The 14,942-nt window shown below is 43.9% G+C and overlaps 1 protein-coding gene across 1 annotated transcript in view; it reads right to left on the reverse strand.

Annotated features, from left to right (window-relative positions):
* The window catches only part of LOC120031791 (striatin-interacting protein 1 homolog), a 33,563-nt gene continuing 18,621 nt past the window's right edge, over nucleotides 1-14,942 (reverse strand). Inside the window, exons 6-20 of the mRNA XM_038977611.1 lie at nucleotides 14,764-14,870; nucleotides 13,153-13,280; nucleotides 12,692-12,880; nucleotides 11,209-11,441; nucleotides 10,388-10,453; nucleotides 10,201-10,264; nucleotides 9,638-9,709; nucleotides 9,145-9,219; nucleotides 8,882-8,979; nucleotides 8,555-8,681; nucleotides 6,709-6,809; nucleotides 6,373-6,439; nucleotides 6,068-6,172; nucleotides 5,663-5,867; nucleotides 1-751 (exon numbers count right to left, since the gene is read on the reverse strand). Of these exons, the coding sequence (XP_038833539.1) occupies nucleotides 498-751; nucleotides 5,663-5,867; nucleotides 6,068-6,172; nucleotides 6,373-6,439; nucleotides 6,709-6,809; nucleotides 8,555-8,681; nucleotides 8,882-8,979; nucleotides 9,145-9,219; nucleotides 9,638-9,709; nucleotides 10,201-10,264; nucleotides 10,388-10,453; nucleotides 11,209-11,441; nucleotides 12,692-12,880; nucleotides 13,153-13,280; nucleotides 14,764-14,870 (1,891 nt within the window). The 3' untranslated portion in view covers nucleotides 1-497. The remainder of the gene's footprint in view (nucleotides 752-5,662; nucleotides 5,868-6,067; nucleotides 6,173-6,372; nucleotides 6,440-6,708; nucleotides 6,810-8,554; nucleotides 8,682-8,881; nucleotides 8,980-9,144; nucleotides 9,220-9,637; nucleotides 9,710-10,200; nucleotides 10,265-10,387; nucleotides 10,454-11,208; nucleotides 11,442-12,691; nucleotides 12,881-13,152; nucleotides 13,281-14,763; nucleotides 14,871-14,942) is intronic.

Genomic DNA, 14,942 nt, shown 5'->3' on the forward strand with positions numbered 1-14,942 from the left:
ATGCCTTTTTTCTAGAAATATATAAATCAACCACAATATCATCTGCAGCTATGAGATTTACGAACTAAAACATAATGACTGTGATCATAAATAAATACACATGTAAAACATTGCAACATAAACTAAAAACAGTGTCGGTACTTAAAATGTACATCTTCATAAAAAAAAAAGGACATGCCATGGTTTTAAAATGAATTATTCCACAAAGCACAGAAGCGAACCAAATTGAGTGAGAAAAAATGAACTGGTGGTTTGGATAGAGTGGTTGGATTGGTTGTTGTGACTGACAGAATAGTGACAGTATTCCACATAGCTTGTACTGTAAGAGCCTGCTCCTGCCAAGTTGCCATGACAACGTTATTACTGTCTATATCATTACTGTACAATTTCTGCATGGATACAGGTGATTACAAACAGATGTTCTATTTCTGCCACATATTTACACGAAGATCACAGTAGTCGTAGGCTTGTGTCCCTGGTATGTGTGTCCTCCCCGCTCATTGGGCCTGTTGTAGTAGACCCTCCCATTGGATAGGCTGTGAAAACACCTCTCTCTCCAGCCACATTTCATAGCTGTAGTGGAAGTCCTCCGGCAGCTCAACACGCTGGCCCAGAACGCTTTGCAGGCAGTTGTCCACCGGGGCGAACTCGCCGTTCTGGTTCTTGTCGTAGCGACGGCTGTTGAACTTCTCGATGCTCTCCCTCAGGGCGCACTCCTCCGCCTGGAAGTCCCACGGCCGCGCGTCGATATCTGGAGGACAAAAAAGCAACAGAGTTTTATTCGCAGGTCTATTAAAACCTCTTGGCAATAGGGGGTGCTATTTGCACTTTGTAATAATTTCGTTCCCAAATTAAACTGCCTCGTACTCAATTCTTGCTCGTACAATATGCATATTATTATTATTACTATTGGATAGAAAACACTCTCTAGTTTCTAAAACCGTTTGAATTATTTCTCTGAGTGAAACAGAACTCATTCTGCAGCACATTTCCTGTCAGGAAGTGAGATTTCTGAAATCGAGGTCCCTGTTCTAGGGTCAGTTTATAAGTCCCCATGTAAGCTATGGGGCTACATGCACTGCATACGCCTTCCTCTAGATGTCAGTAAGCGGTGAGAATTTGAATGGAGTGGATTGCACCATCTGGGGCCCTATATAAGACCGTGGAACGGAAGTACCGTTCTTTTCAACGGGGCGCCTGGCGCAAGAGGGACATCACAATGGCGTCCTGCAAAGCTTTCGTTTTAGCAGTTCTATATCTCCGGTCATGTTTTTATTCGTTATAGTTGTTAAAGACATCATAAGGTAGTTAATGTAAACCGACTTATAGCAGTTTATATCAGTTTATTGCGATTTTCTGGGATTTCTTTGTGACGCGCTATCAGGAGTTGGACACCTTTCCGGCACATAGCTAACGTTAGCGGCTATTTCGACAGTAGAAGAGGACATCTTTCAACCAAAAGACGATTGTTCTGGAGAAAGGACACCTTGCCCAAGATTCTGATGGAAGCTCAGCTAATAGTAAGCAGTCTTTATGCTGTTAATTCGTATTTATGTTGACAAATGTCAAATAATAATTCCGCCATGAATTTTCGGTGCGGTCTCGCTTTAGCGCACGCTGTATTGCGCAGTAACGTTAATTTTAAAAATCTAACACAGCGATTGCATTAAGAACTAATTTATCTTTCATTTGCTGTCCAATCTGTATTTTTTAGTCAAGTTTATGATTACTTATCGATTAGAATAGGTGCCTTTCCCAAGATTTCTCCTGACATTTTCTTTGCAGCTTGGCTACTTTTCTCATTGTATAACCACGATTTGTGCCGCTAAATATGCACATTTTCGAACAAACTCTATATGCATTGTGTAATATGATGTTATAGGACTGTCATCTGAAGAATTCTGAGCAGGTCAGTGAAAAAATGAATATATTTTGCTGGGTTATACGTTATCGCTATTTTTGGCTTGAATCAATACTGTTGTGTGGTTTGCTATTGTGGTAAGCTAATATAATGCTATATTGTGTTTTCGCTGTAAAACACTTAAAAAATCTGAAATATTGGCTGGATTCACAAGATCTGTGTCTTTCATTTGCTGTACGCTGTGTATTTTTAAGAAATGTTTTATGATGAGTAATTAGGTAATACACGTTGCTCTCTGTAGTTATTCTAGTCGCTTTGGTGAGAGTTGTGATGGTGGCTGCAATGGTAAACTATGATTTATACCTGAAATATGCACATTTTTCTAACAAAACATATGCTATACAATAAATATGTTATCAGACTGTCATCTGATGAAGTTGTTTCTTGGTTAGTGGCTATTTATATCTTTATTTGGTCGAATTTGTGATAGCTACTGATGGAGTAAAAAACTGGTGGAGTAAAAAAAGTGGTGTCTTTTGCTAACGTGGTTAGCTAATAGATTTACATATTGTGTCTTCCCTGTAAAACATTTTAAAAATCAGAAATGATGGCTGGATTCACAAGATGTGTATCTTTCATCTGGTGTCTTGGACTTGTGATTTAATGATATTTAGATGCTAGTATTTACTTGTGACGCTATGCTAGGCTATGCTAGTCAGCTTTTTTACTGATGGGGGTGCTCCCGGATCCGGGTTTGGGAGGAATTAGAGGTTAACTTGATGAACAGCACCACATAACCCTATCCATTGTCTCTGTCGATTTTCTGTTTGGAAAATGCGTTATACTGTTGTTAAAGGACAATAGACCTCAATAATCAATCAATACAGAGAAAACAGTGAATTCTGGGATTTAAATTACAGCAGAGGGACATGCTCTCGATTGATGCACAATCGAGAGCATCCTGTCGTTCTGTATCACAGCCTGGTACGGCAACTGCACCGCCCTCAACCGCAAGGCTCTCCAGAGGGTGGTGAGGTCTGCACAACGCATCACCGGGGGCCAACTACCTGCCATCCATGACACCTACAGCACCCGATGTCACAGGAAGGCCAAAAAGATTATCAAGGACATCAACCACCCGAGCCACGGCCTGTTTACACCACTACCACCCAGAAGGCGAGGTCAGTACAGGTGCATCAAAGCTGGGACTGAGAGACTGAAAAACAGCTTCTATCTCTAAACAGCAATAACTAACTTAGAGAGGCTCTTGCCTACATTTTTTAATTTATTTTACCTTTATTTAACTAGGCAAGTCAGTTAAGAACAAATTCTGATTTTCAATGACGGCCTAGGAACAGTGGGTTAACTGCCTTGTTCAGGGGCAGAACGACAGATTTCTAGCTTGTCAGTTCAGCGATTCGATCTTGCAACCTTCCGGTTACTAGTCCAATGATCTAACCACTAGGCTACCTGCCACCCCATTGAGACCCAATCGCTGGCAACGTTAATAAATGGATCACTAGACACTTTATACAAAGCTACTCTAAATAATGCCACTTTAAATAATGTTTACATATCTTACATTACTCATATCACATGTACAGTTGAAGTCGGAAGTTTACATACACCTTAGCCAAATACATTTAAACTCAGTTTCACAATTCCTGACATTTAATCCTAGTAACATTTCCCTGTCTTAGGTCAGTTAGGATCACCACTTTATTTTAAGAATGTAAAATGTCAGAAAAATTGTAGAGAGAATGATTTATTTCAGCTTTAATTTCTTTCATCACATTCCCAGTGGGCCAGAAGTTTACATACACTCAATTAGCATTTGGTAGCATTGCCTTTAAATTGTTTAACTTGGGTCAAATGTTTTGGGTAGCCTTCCACAAGCTTCCCACAATAAGTTGGGTGAATTTTGGCCCATTTCTCCTGACAGAGCAGGTGTAACTGGGTCAGGTTTGTAGGCCTCTTTGCTCGCACATGCTTTTTCAGTTTTGTCCACAAATGTTCTATGGGATTGAGGTCAGGGCTTTGTGATGGCCACTCCAATACCTTGACTTTGTTGTCCTTAACTTGCGACCAAGATTTAACTTCCTGACTGATGACTTGAGATGTTGCTTCAATATATCCACATCATTTTCCTCCTCATGATGCCATCTATTTTCTGAAGTGCACCAGTCCCTCCTGCAGCAAAGCACTCCCACAACATGATGCTGCCACCCCCGTGCTTCACGGTTGGGATGGTGTTCTTCAGCTTGCAAGCCTCCCCCTTTTTCCTCCAAACATAACGATGGTCATTATGGCCAAACAGTTCTATTTATGTTTCATCAGACCTGGGGACATTTCTCCAAAAAGTATTATCTTTGTCCCCATGTGCAGTTGCAAACCATAGTCTGTCTTTTTTATGGCGGGTTTGGAGCAGTGGCTTCTACCTTGCTGAGTGGCCTTTCAGGTTATATAGGTCGATATACGACTCGTTTTACTGTGGATATAGATTCTTTTGTACCCGTTTCCTCCAGCATCTTCACAAGGTCCTTTGCTGTTGTTCTGGGATTGATTTGCACTTTTCGCACCAAAGTACGGTCATCTCTAGGAGACAGAACGCATCTCCTTCCTGAGCAGTATGACGGCTGCGTGGTCCCATGGTGTTTATACTTGCGTACAATTGTTTGTACAGATGAACGTGGTACCTTCAGGCGTTTGGAAATTTCTCCCAAGGATGAACCAGACGTGTGGAGGTCTACAAAAAAAATTCGGAGGTCTTGGCTGATTTCTTTTGATTTTCCCATGATGTCAACCAAAGAGGCACTGAGTTTGAAGGTAGGCCTTGAAATACATCCACAGGTACACCTCCAATTGACTCAAATGATGTAAATTAGCCTATCAGAAGCTTCTAAAGCCATGACATAATTTGGGGGAATTCTCCAAGCTTTTTAAAGGCACAGTCAACTTAGTGTATGTAAACTTCTGGCCCACTGGAATTGTGATACAGTGAATTATATGTGAAATAATCTGTCCGTAAACAATTGTTGGAAAAATTACTTGTATCATACAGATGTCCTAGATGTCCTAACCGACTTGCCAAAACTATAGTTTGTGTGTGTGAAATTTGTGGAGTGGTTGAAAAACGAGTTTTAATGACTCCAACCTAAGTGTATGTAAACTTCTGACTTCAACCGTATATACTGTATTTTATACCATCTATTGCACCTTGCCTATGCCGCTCATCCATCCCTCATCCATATACTTACACGTACATATTCTCATTCACCCCTTTAGATTTGTGTGTATTAGGTAGTTGTTGGGGAATTGTTAGATTACTTGTTAGATATTGCTGCACTGTCGGAACTAAAAGCACAAGCATTTTAATACACTAGCATTAACATCTGCTAACCAGGTGTACGTGACCAATAACATTTGATTTGAAGAACCAGTGGAGCTCTCTCCTCTCTTTCCCTCTGTCTATCTGGTCCATTGAGAATAGAACCTGAGACATGTGATGACAGACAGTCGTCTCTTTTCCTCTGAGGGCCTCTCACCCCTAGCTGGCCCCTGGTTTGGTTGCTATGGCAACACCTCCTTAGTTACCGGCCTTCATCTTACAGCAGTTGGCTGATTGGACGTTCAGTTACGGAGATCAATAATCAAAGGCACATAGTATGTACCTGCCGCATTACATTTCACATTCATCATCAAATTCTGATTCGTTGCATGGCTTTCACATCTCCTACACACCAGTGAATTAAGAGTTGACTTCAGGTATGCGTTCAAAAGTTGATTTCCTCTGCGTCTTACCGTTGCCATAGGCCCAGTCGTCATTGAGCCTGTGTCGTACTTTCTGGTAGATTGCTGACATGGTCTTCATGTTGCTCTTCCTCCACTGGCGGCCCAGGTACTTGGTCTGGATCTTGAGCAGCTTGAGGACATACAGCTGCATCATGGCCTGTTTGACCTTCAGCGCTCTCTTCAGGATGGGAGCAGACTTGAACACCACCAGCATCTAAGAGAGGAGGAGGTGGAAGAGAAGGACACAGTGGATCTCAAAAGTGTCCCGTCACAAATCTTTGAATTGCAAACTGTCCTCTAGCCTGTACACCCTCGGCACTCTTGTAGATCTGAAAGGATCTGATAGGTTCTACAAGTGGGTACTGAATAAGGGACATATGATCATAAAGAGAGGCAACACCAGGTCTCTCTCACCATGGTCCTGGAGTGTTTCCACTTAGTCAGCTTGTTGAGGATCCTCAGCAGGTTGATGCAGGAGAAGAGATTACGCCAGCAGAACTGATTACTGTCTCCGGCTTCCTACAAATCGCAGGCAACAACAGGGTGAGGAGAATTGAAACGCCCATAAAATAATACATATATAAAGGCCTAGTATTTAGGATGGGTAGCCGGACACGGCCAGTGTCTAATCACAGCCAACAGATAAACCAAACCCATAGCCAGGTCTTTAACATTTGAACAGTCTGATGTAAACACATGGGTTTGTGATCTGGACTCACCAAGCTCTCAGCCGTGAGCTCAGGCATCTCGTGGACCACACAGTGAGGGAAGTCCAGCACACATATACTACAATGAGAGCACAAACGAGATTATTACATCCCATCTTCGTGTCAACAGTGGTGTTACACCTGTCATTGAGGTGAGAGAGACACATTTGCCATCCACACCTGAACCCCCCTGTGTTTTGGCACCTCCACCCTGCAGCCGCCGGTGTCTTTTATGAGCAGGAAACAAATACCTGGCAGACGGAAGTCATGCCTTTATGTGGGTGCAGATGCACCTCTGGCACTGTGGCGGAATCTAAGTGGTAGTCAGTTGTAGTCAGTGAGTCCTACCTGTTTTTGGCACTGATGTAAGACATGATGTTCTGGTTGAAGAACTTGAGGATGAGTGGGATGCAGTTAGCAAACACCAGGTGTTGAGAGACAATCTCAAACTGAAAAGAGAGAGAGAGAGAGTTAGAGTTAGAGAGAGAGAGAGAGAGAGACACACACACACAGGAAGTACAAGGTCACTGCAAAGTCACTGACTGTCTTTAGTGCACAGGAACCATGGAGGTCCAGATAAAGCACTAAGGCCCACTAGCCCTTTAACTCCTAATAATAAAAATTCATAGCTATTAAATAATAAAATATTAATCCTCCAACCCCCAGTCTTTCTATATTTTATGAGCAGCCTGCAGAGTTCAGGAATAGACCGATTTCTCCTCGTTTATACATTCCATGCAATCGTTTACTATCATCAAAAGAACGTTCAAGACCACTTTTTGTTAGCACAGCTACTGTCATTGCTGTGTGCCTATGAATTCAAAGCAGGAACTATGATGAGCAATCTATCATCCAATTTTTGGGGTGTAAAAGACACTCTGAAATGACAACCCCTTTACATTCTCACGATGGGAATGAGGGGTGTTCCAATAAGAGGATTTAGCCAATTTGCTCTCCCTAGAAGTACTCAGCTCTGCGCCACGGCCGTCTAAGAGCCAGCAGGATAGGAGCCATAGGCAGACTCATTTAACCCTTTCACTGAGCTGGGTTCTGCAGTTGCAATAATACATCTTTGTAACAAGCTTCATTTGGCAGTTGGTAGTGGCAAATAAGAGTGAACGTAATCATTTTTGGCCAGTAGATGGCGCTACTATAATTTTACATCCAGCTATGTTCATCTTTCATCCTATTGAATGGGGAACTAGCTCCTTTTTCATTTAGGATTTGACAGAACAGTCCTGACATGCTGCCAGGTATGGGATGCAGCCAGGTATAAGCACACTATTGTCAAAAGAGCAGATTCTCCATTTCTCTCTGAAGACGATTCACTACCTATCAATAGTGGTTGCGTGCCAAAAAGTAAACCTTGAACCAATCCCTTTTAAAGGTACATGGTTTCGTGTGCTGAAGAGAGACACTCTCATCTCAGGGATAAGCAGCAGTAGGACGACGATACATGAAGCTAATCGCCCCAAAATAGCAATTATAATCCTCCTTTACAAGAGCAGATTTTGGAGGGAGCCCAGCTTTGCATTTTGGAAAATGGATGGTGCAGCTATGTACCCATTTCTTGTCTGATGGTACTTCTCCAACCCTCCTCCTCCTCCTGCCTCCCTCTATCATGCCTCCCTCTATCCTGCCTCCCTCTTTGTGTGCAGGGAGATGTATGAACCTTTGACTGTGTGCCTATCATTCCAGTGCAGGATCTGTGTTATCGGCTCCCAGGAGCCAAATGGGTGGGGGCTGTGAGAGGAGATGAAGACAGAAAGAGAGAGAAATGTGGTGGTGAATGTGGAAGGCAGGGAGATGAGAGAGAGTGGAGGCTGACTAAGTGTGTGAGGGTGGGAAAGGTGTGGGGGGGGTAAGGGGGGGGGGTGTAGTGGTTAAAAAAAAATTGTTGGGTAAACTGTTCGCCGGCTGTGGTGAAAAAAGTAACGCTTCCTATATTTTCAATGCATTTTTTCTGCAAAAGTGGTTAAACTGCGTTTACTTGCGTTCACCCTCCACTACACCACTGGAAGAGATGAGAGCGAGAGAGCAGCGGCAGACCTGAGGGGGTGGGGGAGAGAAAGGGATGGCGAGCAAGAGATAGTGGCTGACCTGGTGTGTGAGGGGGGAAAGGTGGGAAACAGAGAGAGAGAGAGAGAGAGAGAGAGAGAGAGAGAGAGAGAGGCAGTGGTGGTAGGTGGCTTACTTGGTAGATGTGATTGAGTTTCAGGTGCTTGAGTAGCAGCAGCAGAAGGGCAGAGATGGCCTTGACAATGATCTCCTTGTGTCTGTTCACGTCAATACCCAGCTTCATGCTCTGGAGGACCGTGATTCTGCCATCACACACACACACACACACCTTTTATGTGATTCATAGCAACAACTTCCCTTGACATGACAAATCTATAGTCACTGACTTTATTTATGAACAAACTAAATTAAATGTCCTCCTTATTGCCATTACTCAACTTAAGCATGAACAGCAAAGATGACCGTGAGGGAACAAGGAGAGGCAGAAGGCTATTACACTCACGGCATCTCCTCTGGCAGCACATCAGCCAGTATATTGATGGAGTCCGTCTTGGCCTTGGAGGTAGGTGCTGCAGCCAGCAGCAGCTTCAGAAGGGCAATCTGATAAATACAACGTGGGTTTTAGCTTTCAACCTCTCAGCTCTGAAACATGACAGGTCTAGACAGCAAATACTTAGTAAAAATCTATGATGTTTGAGATGCAAAGTAAGATGATGCCATGTGAAGTGTCTTGGTAGAGCAGAATATAATGGTAGATGTCCTCACCACATACTGAGACAGGTTAGGAAGCATTCCCAGATACAGAATCTCTGTTGGGTTCTCATCCACATCCTCTTCTCCCTGACACAACACAACACCACACAATATGAGTTGCACACGGTCTAAGTCATCTTGTTTCCATTCACAGAGCCCTGTCCCAACACTTAGAAAATGAAATATCATATTTTTATTTGACCAGGTTATACTCATTGAAATTGAGAATCTATTTTAGAAGAGAGACCTGGCAAAAATAGAATTAAAATGTAATTACAAAGACACATTTACAACATAAAACACAATGCTCTACAGTTTAAAAATATACACATTTTGACATTGAGCAGACATTATCCTTTTGGGAGGTGTGGTGCAACGAGGTGTCAAAACATTGACATCCCCCCCACTTCATTTTCCAGTATAGTTTTAGCCTAGCATTAAACTCATTCAAATAGAGGAGTTCCTGTAATTTCATATAAAGCAAACAGTGAGAAGAGTCACTGACCAGGGTCATGGGGCACTGTTGAAGCTCCTCTTCCCTCTTGATCTGCATCTCGGCTATAGAGACATATTTGTGCTGGAGTGAAAAGAGAGCAGGGTGTTGGATATGGTGAGTTAGCCACAATACACAATACCATATAAAGCACGACGAGAACCAGCGCAAAGCACTTCATCACCACAATCCATTCCATATTCTATTCCACTTCACACCTTTTCAATGAGACTTCACCATAGCGATATACTATAGTATTCTGACATTATCTCGTCAGGCAGCGCCCGATGTGTAAACAGAAGCGGCTTTTAACGGGCGTTCATTAGTATTCACAGATTGACACACAGAATGGCATTCCTCAGTGTAAAGGTGTTTCACAGTCAGTTCAAAACACACAATTGATTTCTAAGTGGGATGTCAACGTCCAGGGATATTGACTAGCTGGTCAAATAAACGTCAATACTTCATCACCAGTGTAACACTCGATCCTGGTGGAGAGAGAGGGATGGAGGGATTAAGAGGAGAGGGGGAAAGGATAGAAGAGGAAGGATAAGAGTGATTTCTCTCCTGCTTACCTGTTTAAGGGTCTTGACACTCTCGTGTATGGGCCTAGGAAGACCGACCAGTGTCTCTGTGTCACTAGAAAAACAAACACAGCAGCCGAGAGAGAACATTCACTGGCACTGCGATAACTAGGACCACACACGGCAGTGTACTACAGGGAGCGAGCCTTTCAGACAACACAGTGAACGCGACACTCACTTTCCCAGAGTGAAGCCGATGAACTTGTTCCTGCTGGTCTCCAGGAAGTGCTCGATGTCTTTCTCTCTGTGGAGACAGACCGATAGATTCGATAGAAGCCTGCTGCCCCTCACTAACCCCCAGTCTGAGATCCACCTTCTCACTGATCACACTACTAGACCTACTGTGCTTCCTGGTCTGGTTTCCCGGGCTTGTAGCGACACTATCCAAACAGACCGACCAAAGACGTACGGCTGCTAACCAGATGATGCATCTCCTCTCCCACAGACATCCACCTTAGAGTGTTTGCACACACACACTTTAGGGTACCATGTTGGCTGCTTAAAGCCTCATCAGTCACACGCGATGCTGCCTCTGTACTCTGTGTGATATTGGGATCTGGAACTCCACCTCATGTGCTAAATTATTATTCATGTCGCCAAGTCCACCCACACACACACACACACACACAGGAGAGATAGGCCACTTTCACTAATGTGTAGACAGAGGCCATCTTGCGAGGGGGAGCTGGCTGTTACTGTATGAGTGACTGAGGTGGGTTACTTTGAGTCCTCCTAAACAGAGGGGGCGCTATCAGCAGCACGAGTGTGCAGAATAACAAAACTAGAACCCAGTGTACATTTTATTTTGTATGTTATCACTTGAGTTTGCAGATCTGAGGTAAGCAATAAGGTGATCGATCCACCCTGCCTTCTGGTGGTTTTTGGGGAGCTTCAGCTATATTACACCTTTCCAATCCCTTCAGATCTGCAAACACAGAAGGTTTAAGAGTTATGGCGAGGGGCGAGAGGTTTGTTTGGAACTGGGCGTTCCAGCCTTACCTGACTTTGGGGGCCCAGGGCAGACCCTTGGGGAGGGACGCTCTCTCAGTGGGGGGTCTGAGCGGGGGCGGTGGGGGTGGCGGCTGGATGATGACATCACGGTCCAGGGGGTCCACCTCGCCCTCGATGCCACTGTCGGCTTCCTCGCCATCCTCCTCCTCGTCGCGTGCGTCATCGTTCTTAAAGGGGTCTCGCTCGTTGTACGTGTCTAAGCTGTCCTGCTTTACCAGGGGCTGGAAACCAGAACAACCAGCAGGGGGCATGAAAGAGGCCGTCCCCTCACACACACACAGGGTTAGGCCCTGGCTTCCCACTTCAACCCAAAGCAATACTCAAGACTTACCTACCATGAGGCTGCACTCCAAGACAAAAAGGTTACAGAAACTCCCAGTAAAAAACCAGAGGAACGTTTGGGCCCAACTCCATATTCAAGTATTAAACATTCCACTTACAACCATAATCAGTCATACAAACACAAACCCAATCCTCTCAAACCACTTCCATAGTTTTAATGAATGACTGAGGCATCATCAATGCGACAAGCATCAGGCAAGGGGGTTGCATTTAATAGCAGCGGAGCGCCAGTGCAGTGTAACGTATGGCGGTGTGGTGCTAGTAAGTAGTCGCCAGGTAGACTGCGTGCTGGTGAGGAGAGCAACAGAGGTAACGGAAGCAGTGTGACCAGCATAGACCTATATGACTCATATCCCATGGAGAACAAGCCATTCAGCTGCGTGGTGGGAAAGAAGCTGCAGTGAACTGTTGTCTACAGCGATACGGTGGCGGCTTAACAACCCAGTGGAGATGGAGACTAGAGGAAAGCTCCCGTCATGTCCGCAGGGACCTCGACCACAGCCAGACCCGTCTCTGTACCCACCCATACAGTGCAGAACGCAGTGAAGGAGGAGAAAAAAGGAAGGAGGAAGAGGAGGAGGACAAGGAATAAGAGGAAGAGGAGAAAGAAGAGGAAAAGAAAGAGGTGGAGGAATAGAAGGTGCAAGAACCAGCCCGAGGCAGGGAAAATGCAGAGGGAAAGTGGGTAAAGACCTGCTTCTTGGGAAAGGGACTGTCTCCTTCCAAGCTATCAACAAAGGCACTCTGTAGGGACACAAGGAAGAGGAGGGCGGTTGAGAGCCTGGTGAAGTCCGAGCCCTAGTCTAACAACAGCTAGGAGGATTAGAGGAGGATTAGGATTAGAGGAAGAAGTTAAAAGAGCAACGTGTCAGGGAGAATACAGTACACTGATGGTGTGCACATAGTTCCTATTCACATTCTCTACTGCTATAGTCAGGCTGAGCAATCCATGTTTGTTAGAGGGCATGGCGCGTGAGGCTGTGACTGCACGGGTTTAGTTAGGCTCGCTGTTAGAACACATCAGGTGTGTATTCAGTCAAGTGAGTCTAGCGCACAGGTGTGTGTGTGTGTGTATGTGAAAAGCTCCAGGAACAGTGTGTGCATGATATAATGGTTGTAGGATACGTACCCTGCGGCTGCGGCGTCCTCTCTTGGCCTGCTGTTGCTGTTCTATGAGCTCCATTGCCGAGGCTGGAGGAGAGGCTGCTCTCATGCTCCGGACCACCTTGATGCTGTCCTCAGGTAGGGGAGGCAGGCTCAGCCTCTCTCTGCCTCGAACCTTCATCTCCTGGAGCTCCTCGAATCCCCCCATCGTGAACTGTAACACACACAGAGACAGATGGACACAGAAAGCCATAGAGATGTACATGAACACACGGACAGAGCTCTATGCAGATATTGGCAAACCGAATTGTACAAACCCATCGATTCCATTGTGGGAGCTAGTCTTGCCTGACACGACGTTAGCATTCTAACGTCATTCTAACAAGTGTTTTGAATTTACAATAGTGGTGGATGAAATACCTCTGTTGCGAAGCGGCTAGCCTACTAAACGGACAGGTGATGGTGTCTGTGCTGTAGCTTACTGACCAGGATGGTCTTCCAGAGCAGTAGCAGGACCTTCTTCATGGGAAAGTGTGGAGCGTTCATACTGCAGAACTTGGTCACCATGGTGAAGAGCAACAGGGCAAATGGCTCTCCGTTGTACAGAGGAGAACCTGAGGTTAGAGGAAAGGGTCAACAGCCAGCACACACATACAGTGTACACACTAAAACATTTCCTGTATAATTTACAGTAACTTACTGACAGCAATTGGCCAGTAAGTTACTGTACTTTATTTTACAGTACAGCTACTGTAATCCATTTTACGGTACCAAAAATGGTACTGTAATCTAATTTACACTACCAAGTCAGTTACTGTAATCTAAATTACAGTACCAATTACAATTACAGTATATTTCTGTAATTACCCAGTGTTCTTTGCAAGTTTTCATTTTTACATTTGAGTCATTTAGCAGGCACTCTTGTCATTAGCAACTTACAGTCGGTGCATTCAACCAAAGTTGAGAAAAAAAAAACACATATCAAAGTCATAGCATGTGAAAAGTTTCTGTAACCGTGATTGAAAATATTGTTGTAGTTAAGGATACATTGGTCTTCAAAATAATTGTTATTACAACAAGATATCTTGATGATATATCTCTGACTATCTCTGGATAGTGCCAATACATTACTGAGATATTCACGGTAGCTTGACGCCACCTTCCTGTAAATGACTATAATGTCAAAGAAATGAAACACAGTCCAATACAGTAAAGGTGACTAATAGACTGTAAGAAAGTAATTATTGCAGTATTTTACTGTGATTACAAGGGATTGGAGCAAGAAGGTTGGCTGCTAGGTATTTGTATATTACAGCATATTTATGAGCATTTGGTGTTTTATATCACTTGCACTTCTAGAGGCCTAAACAAAGGCTTCCAAACTGGCCGTGATTACAGGGCGAAACAAATCAAATGGACATGGTTAAATATTCAACCATTAAAGGTTTAAGACCCACTGCCACTCTGATCTAGTCTGGCAGACACCAGGTCTCGAGCTGTGTCAGCCAGGCTAAATCTGATCTGTTCCCTATATACATTTCATTGTTAGGGAACTACTATATATCAGTTAAATTCATACAGCATTCTCACTAATATAGCCTCTTAAAAGACAACAATACCATGCACCCACTACTGCTCAAAAAGGTTTTAGGCACTCCAAAAATGCAGTTTAGTACTCTATTCTGAATTACAGTCAATTACTGCCAGCAATTGTCAGTAAGTTACTGTAGATTTTCAGGACAAGGTTTGTAGAATTCCTAAAATACAGTATATTACTGTATTCTGGGTGGGTACAGCATTCTCACTCACGGTTGCAACAAATATAGCCTCTTACAAGGCGCACATTAGCATACAGTATGTTAATGAGCAACACGCTTTCCCCGCTCACAACATTAACCCACAATGCACCATAATTAATTCTGTAAAACACATTTAAGGTATTTTACTGTGCATTTCACAGTGTTTTACTGTTGAAATTAAAGTCTTAGTGTGCTGTAAAACACATTTATGGTATTTTACTGCATTCTACAGTGTTTTACTGTTGAAATTACAGAAACTTCTTACAGTGCACACATACACACACACACAAACACAAACCCAGTTCAGTCTTGAAGGCCTCTCTGGCAGTTCTCCACTCAGGCCTGTCGTCCTCTGTCTGCAGACGGATGGTCTCCACCATCAGGTACATGATGCTTAGCAAGACCCTAGTGGAACACAAGAGGTCAGAGGTCAGAATGAACAGGTGTGTGCATGCATGCATCAAGACAAATAGTCTG

This window comes from Salvelinus namaycush, chromosome 38 (genome assembly GCF_016432855.1).
Source record: "Salvelinus namaycush isolate Seneca chromosome 38, SaNama_1.0, whole genome shotgun sequence".
Classification (NCBI taxonomy): domain Eukaryota; kingdom Metazoa; phylum Chordata; class Actinopteri; order Salmoniformes; family Salmonidae; genus Salvelinus; species Salvelinus namaycush.